Source organism: Musca domestica, unplaced genomic scaffold (assembly GCF_030504385.1).
Source record: "Musca domestica strain aabys unplaced genomic scaffold, Musca_domestica.polishedcontigs.V.1.1 4, whole genome shotgun sequence".
In the NCBI taxonomy this organism is placed as follows: Eukaryota; Metazoa; Arthropoda; class Insecta; order Diptera; family Muscidae; genus Musca; species Musca domestica.
The window spans coordinates 15951862-15967471 of NW_026712328.1; the positions used below are offsets into that span (position 1 = coordinate 15951862).

General features: G+C 36.7%; 1 protein-coding gene across 1 annotated transcript; it reads right to left on the reverse strand.

Annotated features, from left to right (window-relative positions):
• Positions 1–1377: 1377 nt before the first annotated feature.
• Positions 1378–7749, reverse strand: LOC101891398 (uncharacterized). Its single transcript, XM_005181070.4, has 5 exons — positions 7544–7749; positions 7151–7487; positions 2662–2753; positions 2264–2591; positions 1378–1945 (listed from the first exon to the last, which is right to left on the reverse strand). The coding sequence occupies exons 1-5, from the start codon at positions 7561–7563 to the stop codon at positions 1436–1438; spliced, it is 1287 nt and encodes a 428-aa protein (XP_005181127.3). The 5' UTR covers positions 7564–7749; the 3' UTR covers positions 1378–1435.
• Between the last annotated feature and the right edge of the window lie 7861 nt (positions 7750–15610).

The window sequence follows — 15610 nt, forward strand, 5'->3', positions numbered from 1 at the left end:
AAAAAAATTGTTCAGAAAACATTCAAATTCGGGTGTTTTCAAAATGTTTATTTCAACGTATGCATCGACAAAATCTAGAGTTTTTGTAGCGAAATAATCCTTTAGAGATATATAGTACATGATTTTGAAAAGAAGTGTTGACCTTTCATTCAGTTATCGCGGTTTTCAATTATTTATTCGAAATAAATGCAACAAGTTGTTTGATTTTTTATTGTTTTGATACTAATTCTGACATGACAAGCCAAACAGGTAGACCTCTATACTTGCAATTTTTTCAAAGTTGGCCTACCTTCTCTTCTTTGTACCATGAACATTATTTACCGGAATCGTTTCAAATTTCATATTTGAATTTCGGCACTACAACCTATGACAAAAAATTTAGTATCAGGTCCACGACTTCGTATAGTCCACTTTTTACTTGTTTTCAGTTTTCTTCGAAGTTTACCTACCTTTCTGGTTGGACCATGGCAATAAGTTTTTGTACATTTAGGATAGTGGAACGGTCTTTTTATGTTAGAATTAAGACTTGTAAAACAACAAAAAAAAATAAAAAAGAATGATTTAAATCGAAAAACACAGCTCCCGTGGTAAAATTAAGAAGGTAAAGTCATTTCAAATAAGCATTCCCATCTTTGCATTTTCTGTAATTTACCTTGTCAAATTTCACCTTTAAAAATACTAAAAACAAATGCAAGAAGTTGTTTGTTGTGTTGTTTTTCACAATAACTCTGCATTTTCTGTAATTTATATGGTCAGTTTTCACTGCCTAGAAAAAATCCCATATCTGATTTGTTTATATACAATGGATTTATAAATGTACAGTTTGACAATCACCATTATTACAGAGCCAATGGGAGTTGCAATTACCAAATAGAATGCAATTTCCCATTCACAAAATAACATTTCGTGAGAATCATTCCATTCACATTAATTTTCAATTACAAAATTATGGGAACAACTAAAAAATTTCGAACATTAAATTATATTTGCTGATTACTGTAGATTTAGTAGTTTTTACATTATTGTGATTTGACTTTCTTTAAATTCCAAATCACAAGCATGGTACCATGGTAGAATTTCTACCATGCATTAGCTGATTACAATTTTTTTTCTAAGTGTGTCCGACTTCTGTCATTTTTGTGTATGTATTTATTGTTTTGAAAAATGAAAAAAAAATATTTGCAAACCAATAATTGGAAGACACGTACATTGCGGCTCGCGCATTAAAGCTATTAACCAGTTCAGCCCTGAAATTGAAAGATTGAACAGATTGGATCATATTTTTGTTCTACCTCCTTATTGTACCATGATCACAACTAGGACTTATGGACTTACATAGATTATGCATTTTTGCTGACGTCTTTACAACAACAACGATTTCAAAAACTAATAACGAAATATATTGCTTACAATTCAAAAAACACCATCAACATACTCATATAAAGCTGATATTCAATGACATATTTGATGAGCGAGGCAATACTATATTCCTAGATTCAAATGGCATTTCAGTCTTTCCTGCTTCTTCTTTTTCCAATTCTGCGCCTGGATTTTTGCTTTTTAAGATGTATTTTCTGATTAAGCATTGTACATCCCAGGCAAAATCACTTCGAAGCGTGGGAGATATTTCATGAACTTGTGAAGTAAGCAATCGACCCAGCCAGTCATAGTTTTCCACAACCTCAAGCCTAACATTTGCCTCACTACAGCCGTTTGACACGGGTTCATTAAAAAGTGTATTAGTTTCGGATCTGAATAACGATGATTCAATATCATGCGCATCATCTACGTCTTCTGTGGTCATATCGGCAACATTAGCATCGAATGAATTGTTATCAACAATGTCTTCCAGTTCGAGTGTAGTCGCATCCGAAGGTTCATCAACATTATTGTTATTGTACTCATCCTCCATATCCTCAGGTGGGACTTCAACTTTTGTTTTAGACTAAAAAAAATAATTAATTAATCAGGGTCACAAGGGCATGCCAACATAGACAAATGAAGATATAGACAACGAAAAGTTAGTTTTGTTTCGTTCAACCTACTCGACTTCGAAAACACATTTTATGGTTTTTCAAGAATTTCATTTGATTATTCTTTTATAATGGAACACAAATTGAGTGACTTCAATATTCCCACTTAACCCCCTAAAACGATATAGACGACATCTGCTGATTCGATTTTTTTCGAAGATGTACGGTGAGAGCATTTCGTTGTCTATATTTGTGCCTATGATGCCAATCATTTATTTGCATATACTTACTGTGATCCTCCGCTGTTTAGAGACATTCATAAACGATAATTGATCGAACCAACCAAGCCGTGGAACATACTTCTCATTATTCTTTTCGGCCAAAGCCTTGCAATTCTTTTCACGGATATATTGATCTCTTAAGGTTTTGATTTTGGCAATTACGTCCGTAATTGTGGCATCAGGTAGTACATTTTTAATTTCTTCCAGAATTATTTTCCGTGCTACAGTTCTCTTTTCATAATCACCATAATCCGGATGTTGTTCGTCATACAGACAGGGGTGTTCTTTCAACAGCTGTATAAACTGTTCTGTCACGAAAAGATCCCAATTACGATTCCTTGCAAAAAAGTATAGAAAAAAATACGACATATAAAAGATTTTTTTTTTATTTCTCATCAATAACTTACTTTGATCTAAACCTTCGTCGTTTCAGTTCTCGATAAAATGATTCACCCCCATCGTTGCTGTCATGGTCGTCATCGTATTGTGGTGAATTTTTCTGGAAGAATATCATAACGTTTAAGACTAGCTCTGGGAGTTTTAATTTAAGATTTTAGAATTGCTATGCGTTATAATTTTAAGGTCTTATAAATAATACGACTGTAATATAATTATTGTGGGGTCTATTTTTCCCAACATGAAATGGACAACATTTCTCCATCCATTATAATTGCAAATACTGAAATTTGCGTTTTGGCTATGTATTATTATCAGTAATATTGCAGATAATAGTGCATACTCTCAGCCATATGGCTGCAGAGGGTATACATTTGATACGGTCAAAACGTGCCTAGTCGAAATAACGGCTTTAGACCCTAGGTCTCTTTGGACCAAATCCGTTTCAGAACGTTCTTAGTCGATCTAGCGATGTCCGTCCGTCTGTCAGGTTTGTGCTCACGATAACTCTCGAAGGGAGTATCCGATTTGGTCCAAACTTGGTACATCGTAATATTTTTGTCAAACTTAGATCGGGTTTGGAGATGAGCAATATCGGTCCACTTCTTCTAGTACCTTCCCACAAAAGGTCGAAATTTTCAAAAAAATTTAGGTGTGAAAATGGACAATATCGGTCCACTCCATCAAATAACTCCCCCTACAAATGGTCAAAATGTTGACTAATTACAACTCTTTTAAAATGTGATGTAAAAGTCCGATTATCTTCAAATTTCACACATCCCGATATATATATATATATATTATCCCAATACCTGGTGTTAAGATGGAATATATCGGTTCACTCCTTCTGGTACCTTGCACAGAAAGAGAAACGATAATCCGATTTTGCTCCAACTTTGCAAATCCTAATATTTGCATCAGTGCTAGGTCAGATACGAAAATGGACAACATCGGTCCACTCCATCAAATACCTCCCTCACAAAGGGTCAACATTTTGAATAATTACAACTCTTATAAAATGTGATGTAAGAGTCCGATTGTCTTCAAATTTCACACATTCCAATATTTATATTAACCCAAGGTTTGGTGTTTAGATAGAATATATCGGTCCACTCCTTCTTGTACCCCCTCCACAAATAGTCGAAATTTCTAAAAAAATCTATTTTCTGCACAGAAAGAGAAACGATAATCCAAGTTTGCTCCAATTTTGCAAATCCTAATATTTGCGTTAGTGCTAGGTCTGGTGCGGTTATGGACAATATCGGTCCACTATATCAAATACTTCCCCCTCAATGGGTCAAAATTGTAAATTATTACAACTCTCATAAAAAGTGATGTAAGAGTCCGATTGTCTTCAACTTTCACACATCCCAATATTTGTATTTACCCAAGGTTTGGTGCCTTCTGGTGCCGAAATTTAAAAAAAATATTTTCTGCACAACTTTGCAAATCCTAATATTTGCGTCAGTGCTAGGTCAGGTGTGAAAATTGACAATATCGGTCCGCTCCTTCTGGTACCTCCCCCACAAATGCTCAAAATTTGGAATATCCATGAAACTCATAAAGAGCGATTCCATTCCAGACATGGTACATCTCAATATTTCCATTAACACCAGACCTGTTATAAAGAGATCGGACCATTTCTTTTGCTACCTACTCCACAAACAAAACGCTCATAAAAAGCGAAATAAGCATCTAACTCTCTTCAAATTTCACACATTTCTTCAAAACCCACTTCATAGAGGGTCAAGAGTTTGAAAATTCATAACATAATTCAAAATATTTTTAAATAATCGAACATTGGCTGAGTGTATACATCTGTCGGCAAAACCAACCTATACTTCTTTACTTGTTTAAACGATATTAAACCATAAGTGACTCGTTGAAGTTCCCTTTTTATACCCTCCACAATACATAGTAAGGAAGGCATATTAAGTTTATCATTCCGCTTGTAACTCATCGAAATAATTTTTTAGACCCAACAAAGTATATATATTCTTAATCAGCGTAAAATTCTAAGACAACTTAGACCTGTCCGTCCGTTGTAATCACGCTACAGTCAAAACGAATTAAGATAAAAAGAAAAAGATAAAATTTTGAACAGATCTGTCTTTTGTCTGCAGGCAGGACAAGTTCGAAGATAGGCTATAACGGTACCCCCGATATTCGGTATTTTGATGATTTTAGTTCCATTTTTAATGGAATTGTCTGAAATTCTACACAAGGAGTTCTTTGTGAGTACTTTACCATCTGACAGAGAATTGTCTATATATGTCCACGATATCGTATATAGTTCATATAACTGTTTAGCCACATTTTTGAAAGAAATTGTCTGAAAATCCACACAAGGAGTTGCTTCTGAGTACTTTACCCCCTATAGGAGAATTGTCCACGAAATAGTATATCCCTCATATAACTGTACCTCCCGATATTAGGAAGAGAATTGTCTATATAGGTCCACCATATCGTATATCCCCCATATTCGTATTTAAAGCATGAAGCTCGTAATGAGTACTACAACCTATGCAAGAAAATTGTCTATTCAGGTCCACGTCTTCGTATAGCCCACATAAGCGGTACCTCCCGATATTCGGTATTTTGATGATTTTAGTGACATTATTCACCGGAATTGTTTCGAATTTCTTATTTGAAGTTCGTACTGGATACTATAGCTTATGACAAACAAGTAAAGAACATTAAGTTCGGCTGGGCCGAACTTTTAATACCCTCCATCTTAGGGTAAGGGCAACATTAGAACCAATTATGACCCACGAATACCAATTTTTTAGACATATTCGTGGAAAATTCTTGCAAAAATCATCAAAATACCGAATATCGGGAGGTACCGCTATATACAGCTATACAAAAACGTGAACCTATACATACAATGTTTCGCCAACGGAGCTACAACCTATGATGACCAACTAATTCAAATTTTTAGACAAATCCGTGAAAAAATTTGACAAAAACCATCAAAATACCGAATATCGGGAGGTACCGCTATACAAAAACGTGAACCTATACATAAAATGTTTCGCCAACGGAGCTAGAACTTATTATAACCAACTAATTCCAATTTTTAGACAAATCCGTGAAAAAAAATCGACAAGAACCATCAAAATACCGAATTTCGGGAGATACCGTTATATGGGGGCTATACTAAAGCGTGGACCTATGCATACAATGTTTCGCCACACAAACTAGGACCCACTATGACCTGCAAATACCAATTCTCAGACAAATCCGTAAAAAAATGTGGCAAAAATCATTAAAATACCTATTATCGGGAGGTACCGTTATATGGGGGCTATACCAAAACGTGGACCTATACATACAATGTTTCGCCACATGAACTAGGACCCATTATGACCTACCAATTTCATCAAAATACCGAATATCGAGAGATACCGTTATATGGGGACCATTTCAAAACGTGGACCGATATATCATTTTCAATACCAACCATCCTAGACATAATACAAATTATTCTGCTATGTTGACGCTCTACGTCAAATAATGTGGCCTGTATCGTGATTTCAACGGACAGACGGACATGGTTAAATCGACTGAGAATTTTATGCTGATTATAAATACATATACATTACGAATATTTAGGGATGTTACAAACAGAATGACAAAGTTAATATACCCTTCTTTCCAAGGTGAAGGGTATGAAAATTAATTATGAAGGTCCACGTCTTTGTATATCCCGCATATAACGGTTCTCATTTAATTGGTTCCCCTTCTATTGAGCTTAAGATCTCGTCATAGAAGTTATTTTTAAAATAACTCCTGGGGAGAATATCCCAGACAAAAAAAAAGGAACTGATGAGGATTGGTGGCTCCTACCATCTTTCTCCACTCATAAACAAACGTTGTTTATATAAAAACAACAATAATGGAATTAAGCCTGACTATTTGGCAACAACATTATTCAAGATCCTTCAAAATGGTGGAGGGTATTAAAAGTTTTAATTTTTCCCAATGTTTCCTCATTTTTGTGACTTCTGTTGCGAAAAAAAGCTTATGTGTTCCTTTTTCGTGAATTTTTGATCCGCATGAGTTACAACTTTGCAACTAGACTGGCAAAGAAGTTCTCCATATAATACAGGGTCGTTTCTGTTTAATTAGAACTTTTTAAGGGAATACATATTAATGCCTCTTTTCTTATCACATTTCCATGGCATGTCCACACAAATCACAGCGGTTGACTTGACCTTTTGTCTTTTAATCGTTCTAACTGTGTCCATTCATTTAAATGGAATTAATTGAACAATAACAACAACATATTAATGAAAAAAAAAACAAATTTACAATATTATGTTGGGCCATTATTTATCCTACATTAACATTAAATTTACGATGGATTGAGTATACGAACTCTGATCGAAAATTTAATTTTCCCCACTGGTATGTGTGGGTGTAAATGTCAGGTAAATCGATGTATAACAACAACGGATATTTGAGCGCAATTTATTTATTAAAAAGAAATCCACTTACCTCATCTAAGGGAGCTGCCTTTATGTAGTCCCTGAGATACGACAATTTAGGAAAGTACCACAATTTTGACTCGAACGTCTTACCAGCACTCTCCATGGACTCCATCAAGGCCAGTTGATTGGCATACTGGGAGCGTATGGCTGATATTCTTGAACGAACATTTGGAAGTCTCAAATGCGGCTCGATCACTTGCAATTCCCTCAGCATATTCCGATGGGCTTTTAATCGCTCTATTCGATTGTTATAGTTTTTGTGATTTTCATTGTAAAGGCATTCATGTTGCTCGTATAGCTCGATCAGTTTTGTAATTAATACACGGTGCCAGTATACGCGCTTCCTGTACGGATACGGAAAGGTCTTATATGAAAATTAAAACGAACTACCGTTACTTACTTTCGATTATTCGTTTTCATTTCACTCAGTGCGACAATAAGAATTTTTATTTTCTAAATGCAGCTGATCTCACAATGTATTAGATACGATAATGTCAGAGATTGTTGTTGCTCTGTCAAATCTCTCACTGATAATGCGGCTCACAAAAGCCCAATTTGTGTACGTATTTGGGATTCCACTGCGTCTAACGAACGAACGAGCGAACGAAAACATAAACGGAAAATAAATGCCGGCACAAACAATATGTATTGAAATGTAACGTTTGCGTAAAGTACAGTGAGCTACAATGAGAATGAACCAACATGACGGAATAACAAGTTGAAAATATCGGTCATTTTGCTCGCGTTATATCAGGATGTATTTATCCGGGTAAAAAAATCATATGTATAGATCCAGGTTTTACTATAGCAGCCAGATAATGGTACCATCGGATATTCGGTATTTGGGCGATTGCAGTCACTTTCTATCGAATTTGCCTACAATTTGGTGTTTGTAGTTTATAATGGGTTCTAATTCCGGTCGCAGAACATTGCATTTATATTATATATTATATTATTATATTGTAGCATCAACTACAACAAATAATATTTTACAATCCAATCCCACGGCATCGGGTTCTACGACACCAGATTAACCCGAAACAACAACATCCCAGTTTCGGCAAGCGGCTGCCAACCCAGTGTATACATGTTTGTGTTTATTTATTTTTCTGTATGGGGAGCAGCACATCCCGGAATACTTGCTTGCTAATAGCTGTGAACCGCCTTACTTGCCTAATATAAACCCACTTTTGGAAGGCAATATCCGCCTGGTACTCGAGGATTTCAATGCCCACCATGAGTTGTGGCATTCCGTCCTAGGTAATGACCAGACGGGACCAGCGTTGGCAGACCATGGGAAAGCCCACTGACCTGAGTTCAGGGAGTTCACCAACATTCGCTTCAGAAGACTGCCCAATCCTTCTGATTTTCGGGTATCTTAAAGGATTTTCCGGGACACCATCAAGGCTGCAGCCGCTCGATATATACCTGCTGGTCGAATACCCGAAGTAAGACCAAATTTCCCAGCATAGGCAGCGGGATTAGCGAATGAGCGTGATGAGCTCCGACGTACCAACCATACTGATAACAGACAGATGACAGTGGAAGTCAACAGGTTGTTACAGGAGCATAAGCGGAAAAAGTGCCTAGACCATCTGAGGTGTTGCAACATTGGAACCGATTTGAGTAAATTGTGGGTAACTTTAAAGTCATTCTCGAACCCTGGGAAAAAGGACGATAGGACAGCAGTCATATTTAACGACGTAGCTGTGACTGATTCGAGAGTGATTAGACGAGGCGAAGAGTACTACGTCGTATAAGAGGTCTTCCCGCCGAGGATGTACTTCCACAGTTTACGATGTGTGATGTTACGATTGTCATCCGCAACGCTAAGTCACCTAAAGCGTTGGGTTCGGACGGAATATCAATGGTAATGTTGATGCAACTGGATACAACGGAAGTTGAGTATTTAACCAAAGTCCTTAACTTGTCGTTTGCCACCCACATAGTTCCCGAAGCCTAGATGATGGGCATGGTGGTCCCGCTACTGAAGCCTGGCAAGGCGGATCATACAGAAAAATTTCGCTTTTGTCGCCAGTAGCAAAGACTCTCGAGGCTTTACTACTTGCACGCCATATCCACAAATATTAGTCGAGGACTCAACCAGAACAGGCCATGCCATAGAACAGTAGTGGTGGCTCTCGATCTATTAAATGGCGTCAATTCCTGTAGTAAATGACATATGTGTCAGGGTGAACAACTATCTCGCGGAGCTTGCCGCATTCTTCCATGCGAGGAATAGGAAAATATCGGCCACTAAATCGACGGCCACACTACTTACCACGTGTTCAAGTCTTCCACGCAAGCCACAGCTATTTGCGATAAAATGGAAAGTAGGAAAGGTCCTCAAACTGGCAGCACTTGGGGTGTGGATAAGGAAACCTTGTTGACCTCTTATAAAGCGATAGGTCGGTCTGTGGTCGGCGAACACGAGTGCAACACAGTGGAAAATTATTCAGACCTGCCAGAATGCCGCCCTGAGAACTGCAACAGGGTGCCTCCTCATGACTCCTGTGGACCATTTACATGAGGAGACGAAGGTTCTTCCCTTACGTCAGCATACTCATATGCTTTCTGCTTGGGTGTTTTCGTGGGAGTCATTCTAACCACCATATGGTGGACAGAACTCCCCCACCCAGGCGTGTCAGGAAGAACCTGCATGATCTAGAGAGAGAGGTCCAGCGATATAAGAGAGAGCCCCTAGATCATGAAGCCTATCAAGCGGCTCTCAATAACATTCAAACTGATGCAGTCGCAGAGGTCGTTAATAATTACAGTATGAATGCCATCCTCGGAGTCCACCCCCATCCATTGCAGTTGAAGAACGTCGATTGTCTACGCAAACCACGAATTGACGAATATGTGCGGAACGCCTGCCCAGCGTGCGATACAGGCCCACACAATACGCTGCACCTGTTTAATTGTCCAGCTAAACCTACCCAACTCCGTCCAGAGGATCTCTGGCTACAGCCCATGAAGGAAGCAGAATTCCTAAACCTGGACATTGAGGAAGAGCCGGATTAATCAGAATACAAACAACGGAGCATATTAAAACTGCTACAACAACAACAACTAATACTTCTGATTTTTATTTGTAGCTCTGCCGCTGTTATTAATATTGCGCGTATACGTTTACCTTAAAATCTCATCCTGCGAAAATAAAAGTTTACTATCTTTCCTGCATGATATCAAAATAAAAACCAGTAAAGAAAGTCTTAAAGTCGGGCGGTGCCGACTTTATGATACCCTACACCACTTTGCTAATTTAGTAGAGCTGCGCATAACAATTAAAAGTTTTTATGGGAGAATTCAATCAATTATAATTTAAAGTTCAAAGGACTAAATATGCCGAAGCATTTGTAACTTTTAAATTCGGACTTGTATTGCCCATTTGGTGCACAATTAATTTGAAATCGGATAAAAATATATATGGGAGCTATATCCAAATCGGAACCGATCTCGATAAAATTTGGCAACAATATTTCTGAGCTGTATTTGATATATTTCCCTGAATATCGTTGTTACGGAGTGCATATTACGGCTGTGGGTAACAAATATGACAAATCGGATGAACAATATATATGGGAGCTATAGCTATATCTGAACCGATTTTGACATACTAGCTTCTAGACTCAATTCGGTCGTAAGTGCCAAATTTCATCCAATTTGGGCAAATATTAGTCGTTTGGTGCACAGTCAAAGGTAAATCGGACGAAATTATATATCCAAATCTGAACCGATCTCGATAAAATTTAGCAAATGTATTTCTGAGCTGTATTTGATATATTTCCTTAAATATTGTTGTTACAGAGTGCATATTACGGCTGCGGAGGACAAAAATAACAAATCGGATGAACAATATAGATGGGAGCTATAGCTATATCTGAACCGATTTCGATTAAATTTGGCGTACTTATTTTCAGGTCCAATCTGATCGTACCCTCAAAATTCCATACTATTCGGACTGATATTACACGTTTGGTGCACAATAAAAGCCAAATCGGACGAAGATATATATGGGAGCTATATCTAAATTTTGACCGATTATCTCCAATTTTAATAGGGTTCGTCCTTGGGCCAAACAAATGATTTGTGCAAAATTTCATACGGATAGGGCAATAAATTCGAACTGCACTTTGTTTACAAAAATACATGGACAGACGGACAGACGGACGGACATGCATAAATCGACGCAGAATGTGATTCTATGCAGATCATCAAAAGGAACTATGGGTCTATCTCGTTTCCTTTTGCCTGTTACAAACAAATGCACAAAGACATAATACCCTGACCACCTTGTGGTGTAGGGTATAATAAATATCCCAAAAAGAACCAGTTTTAAAATTGACCGAAAATTGTTGCGATGGCCTTAGGTTGTGCATTCACTGAAAATGTGAACAAATCATACATGCAACAACACCAATAGACCCAAAGGCGATTTCCAATGATACGTTGCAATGGTCGGACTGGATTCTCACCAGTTCCTGCATAACATGTGGTACTCCCATGTCTCAGGGTTACTGCCATACCCCCTTTAAAGGGTACAATAAACCTATTTTCCAGTTTTCCAGTGTCAACAGCTCCAAAAGCAGAAACAACATTAATCATAGTATAAATTCGATGCCAGTGCTCAGAGATGTTTTCGACTACACAATTGGGTCACACCATTGTGATATGCCTAGTCTAGCATCAGCTAGCTTAAGCACACACTCACCAGCTACCGAATCCATACATTGAGCTGCAATATACATAACCATACGGATTAGACTTATTTGATCAACCAAGGCCACTTATATAGCCCCAATGGTTATTGCAATAAAAGTACTGAAGCTAAATGAAAAGGCTGTTAATGCTCCATCCTTGGGTTAGGTACACGAGTATAAATTCCGCATATGTTGATTCCTAAAGGAATCAATTTGCAGTTCTACCAATTGACACGGCGTTTTACCCTTTTGCATGTTAATACATTGGTATAAGAACTGCTTCAAACAAATTATGAAATTTAACTTCTAAAATTGAAATTGATTAGTTTACAAACAAAAATAAAAAAGTTAAAAACCATATGATTGTCAATTACACCATATTAAATACACATCGACATGGTGATGGTGTGGGCCGCCATGACAGCCGATGGTAGCTCTCTGCTCGTATCAATCGACCGTAGCATCAGAATAAATGCCGAATATTATCGCGAAAATATTCTGGAGAGTGTATTAAAGGCTTGGGCACGCAAACATTTTGGCCGCAGACCTTGAACATTCCAACAGGACTCAGCACCAGCACTCCTCGCTTCATTTCCAGCGCACAATGGCCACCAAAATCTCAATCCGTTGGACGATTGTGTCTGGAGGTGACCAATTCGAACAAATCTAATCTTATTCTAAAATTTGATGCTATTTCCGACATTTTTTGCTTTCATTCAATAAAATTTCAAAAAAATGTAAAAATTATGGCCTTTGACTTTGTTGTAGTTTTTTATCTCGCCCTGTAGTATTATTTGACACCGGAAAGTTGAAGAGTTTTTTATTGTAATTTATTATCCAATTTACATAAATTTGAATTTTTTCCTGGATATATTAAGTTGTGTTCCAGAACCTGCAAATTAGTACTAATTAGCACTAATTCTGCTACAACGCGTTCCCGTACTCCAAAAACTAGCAAAACTTGCAGCTCTCTCGAGAACAAAATGGCGCTGAGTGGTGCACATTTCTGCTTGTTTTAGCTACATGAATTTGGCCGAGCAGAAATGTGCATATTGTAAATTTGACATTTAATTGGCAGGGCTAACAAGGTTGAAAAATGTATTGATACATTTCAATAAAGAAAATGATCAACTTGAAAACTAAAGGAAAAACTAATATTTGTCGTGCAAAAAACAAAAAGAGAAAATATGGAGCGACTGATGTATTCACTTTTGGATGATTCCAGCAGTGAAGAGGACTGGCTGAATGAGGAATCAGATTATTAATTATTATTATAAATTATTAATTTTAACTTATCGTCTTCAATACTCATTTTTTAAATGTTGGCGCTCTTTTCAGTAAGGTTTCACAAGTCCGATTTAGGCTGTTTACTTTTGGAATTTTGAATTTTGACATTTTATCGCATTTCTGCTAATTTTCCGTTCCCTTACTTTTTGAGCAAACCTAAATGAGAATGACATTTCGAACTGTTCTCTCTTCTGCTAGTTTTACTACTAAAAAAGTACTGGAACACAACTTTTTTTAGCTACCGAAGTCCAGAATTAGAATATGTCATAAATTGTAAAATTTTAAGAAAGAATTCAAAAATGTGAGTTTTTTAGAGTGTGTAAGGTAATATATGACTGTATCTTTATTCGATATAAAGATAACGTGATCACAAAAGACGGACAGTGGTAATCGGCTTAGAATTCTGCGCCTTGAATTTTATAGAAATTCAATAGTGTTCAGTGACAAAATTCAGAATTTTCCTTTTTTACTGTTTTGAGAAATTTATTCTATCACTACTAGGCAAACAGAAGCTATAGCAAAACGCCAAGTAAGAAGAGATATCGTAACTAAGCAAAACATAAATATTTGTTTAAACATCTATGCTAACATTAAAATTAATAAACCATTTTAGCTTTTGCCAACTGCATAACGTTGTTACTTAACATTGTTGTTATCATGTGTGTGCGTGTGTGTGTGTTTTGAACGTGAAGGTGTGGTTTACGCGGTCATGGGTCGACCTTAACGAAAGACCTCCATTGTATTAGGAACGCAGCAATTATCTCAAGGACATGCTTGACTCGATCCATACATTCGATCGTTCACTCGCTCACTCAATCTTTGCTTAACAACAATCACTCACTATGTGATTAAGTGACGGATGGTCGAACAGGTTGTATTTTATCAACAAATGAATTAATATTGTATGACCATATCGTTGTTGTCTGACTCACTCAGTTTGGTCTTATGACAATTTGTATGTAGATATAATGCCTTCATGTTGTCTTTTCAATCGATGAAAATGTTTAGCCTAACATCTTCGATGCTATAAAATCGAGGCTATAATGTTAGCAGTAACACAATGAATATGATTAAATTTGAAATATTTGAATTGGTTTTATTGTTTTTTTTTTATACAATTGCTTAATAAACTTATGAACAATATTCCACTGTAATTTGAAAGGTCAAAATTTATTTTCAAAATCATTTTCCGTATATTACTAAAGGATTATTTCGCTACAAAAAAACTGTAGATTTTGTCGATGCAAACGTTGCAATAAGCATTTTGAAAACATCCGAATTTGAATATTTTCTGAACAATTTTTTTATTATTGAAAAGAATACACACACACATAAACATATAAAGTTGACATATTAAGCCAAGAAAATAAAGCAATGAAAAAGCTATAAGTTCGGCAGGGCCGAACTTTGAATACCCCCCACCTCTTGGAACGAATTTGGCAAAAAAAAAAAAAAATCCTTGAAAAATTCTGTTAAAATCTTAAAAATACCGAATGTAACCGTTATATTAGCGTCCATACGAAGACTTGAACCTGCATAGGCAACTTTTGCCATAAGCCATTAAAATATTGAAATATGAAACTTGAAAAAAATCCGTGAATAATGTAGCTAAAATCATCAAAATACCGAATATAGGGAGGTACTGATATATGGGGCTTGTATGGAGGCCTGGACCTGTATAGACGATTTTCTGTTATAGACTGTAGTTGAAACAACACCGGTGAATGATGTCGCTAAAACTATAAAAATACCGAATATTGGGCCTGCATAAGCAATTTTTTGTCAAAGGCTATAGTACCCATTACGAATTCTAGGTACGCAATTTGAAACAACTCCGGAGAGTAACGTCCCTAAAATCGCCAAATATCTAAAGCTAAAATCATCAAAATACCGAATATAGAGAGGTACTTTTATATTGGGCATAAAGGTATGAAGTACTCAAAAGAAAATTCTTATGTAGATTTTCAGACAATTTTATTGAAAAAATTGGCTACAGTCATCAAAATACCCAATATCGGGAGTACCGTTGAAAGGGGGCTATACGATATTGCAGACTTATGTAGACAATTCTCTTCCAAGGGGTAAAGTACTCAAAAGGAACTCCTTGTGTTCATTTTCAGACAATTTTTTTTGAAAAATGGGGCTAAAATAATCAAAATACCGAATATCGGTGGGTACCGTTATATGGGGACTATACGATACAGTGGACCAATATAGACAATTCTCTTTCAGGGAATAAAGTACTTACAAGAAACTCCTTGTGCGGGTTTTCAGACAATTCCATTGGAAACTGTGGCTAAAATCATCAAAATACCGAATATCGGGTAGTACTGTTGTATTGGGGCCATGCGATATCGTGAACCGATATAGCCCGTCTTCGAACTTGACATGCCTATTTTTTTAATAACTATTTTTTTATATTGCCAAGTAATGTCTGACACACATACTAGTCGTTAAACAGCAATTGGGGAAAAAAA

Coding starts and splice junctions, on each gene's coding strand:
- LOC101891398 (XM_005181070.4), bottom strand. CDS start 7,563: ATGAAAACGAATAATCGAAA. Junction 2,754..7,150: donor AGGCAGCTCCCTTAGATGAG/GTAAGTGGATTT, acceptor ATATTCTTCCAG/AAAAATTCACCACAATACGA. Junction 1,946..2,263: donor CTAAACAGCGGAGGATCACA/GTAAGTATATGC, acceptor TATTTTTTTTAG/TCTAAAACAAAAGTTGAAGT.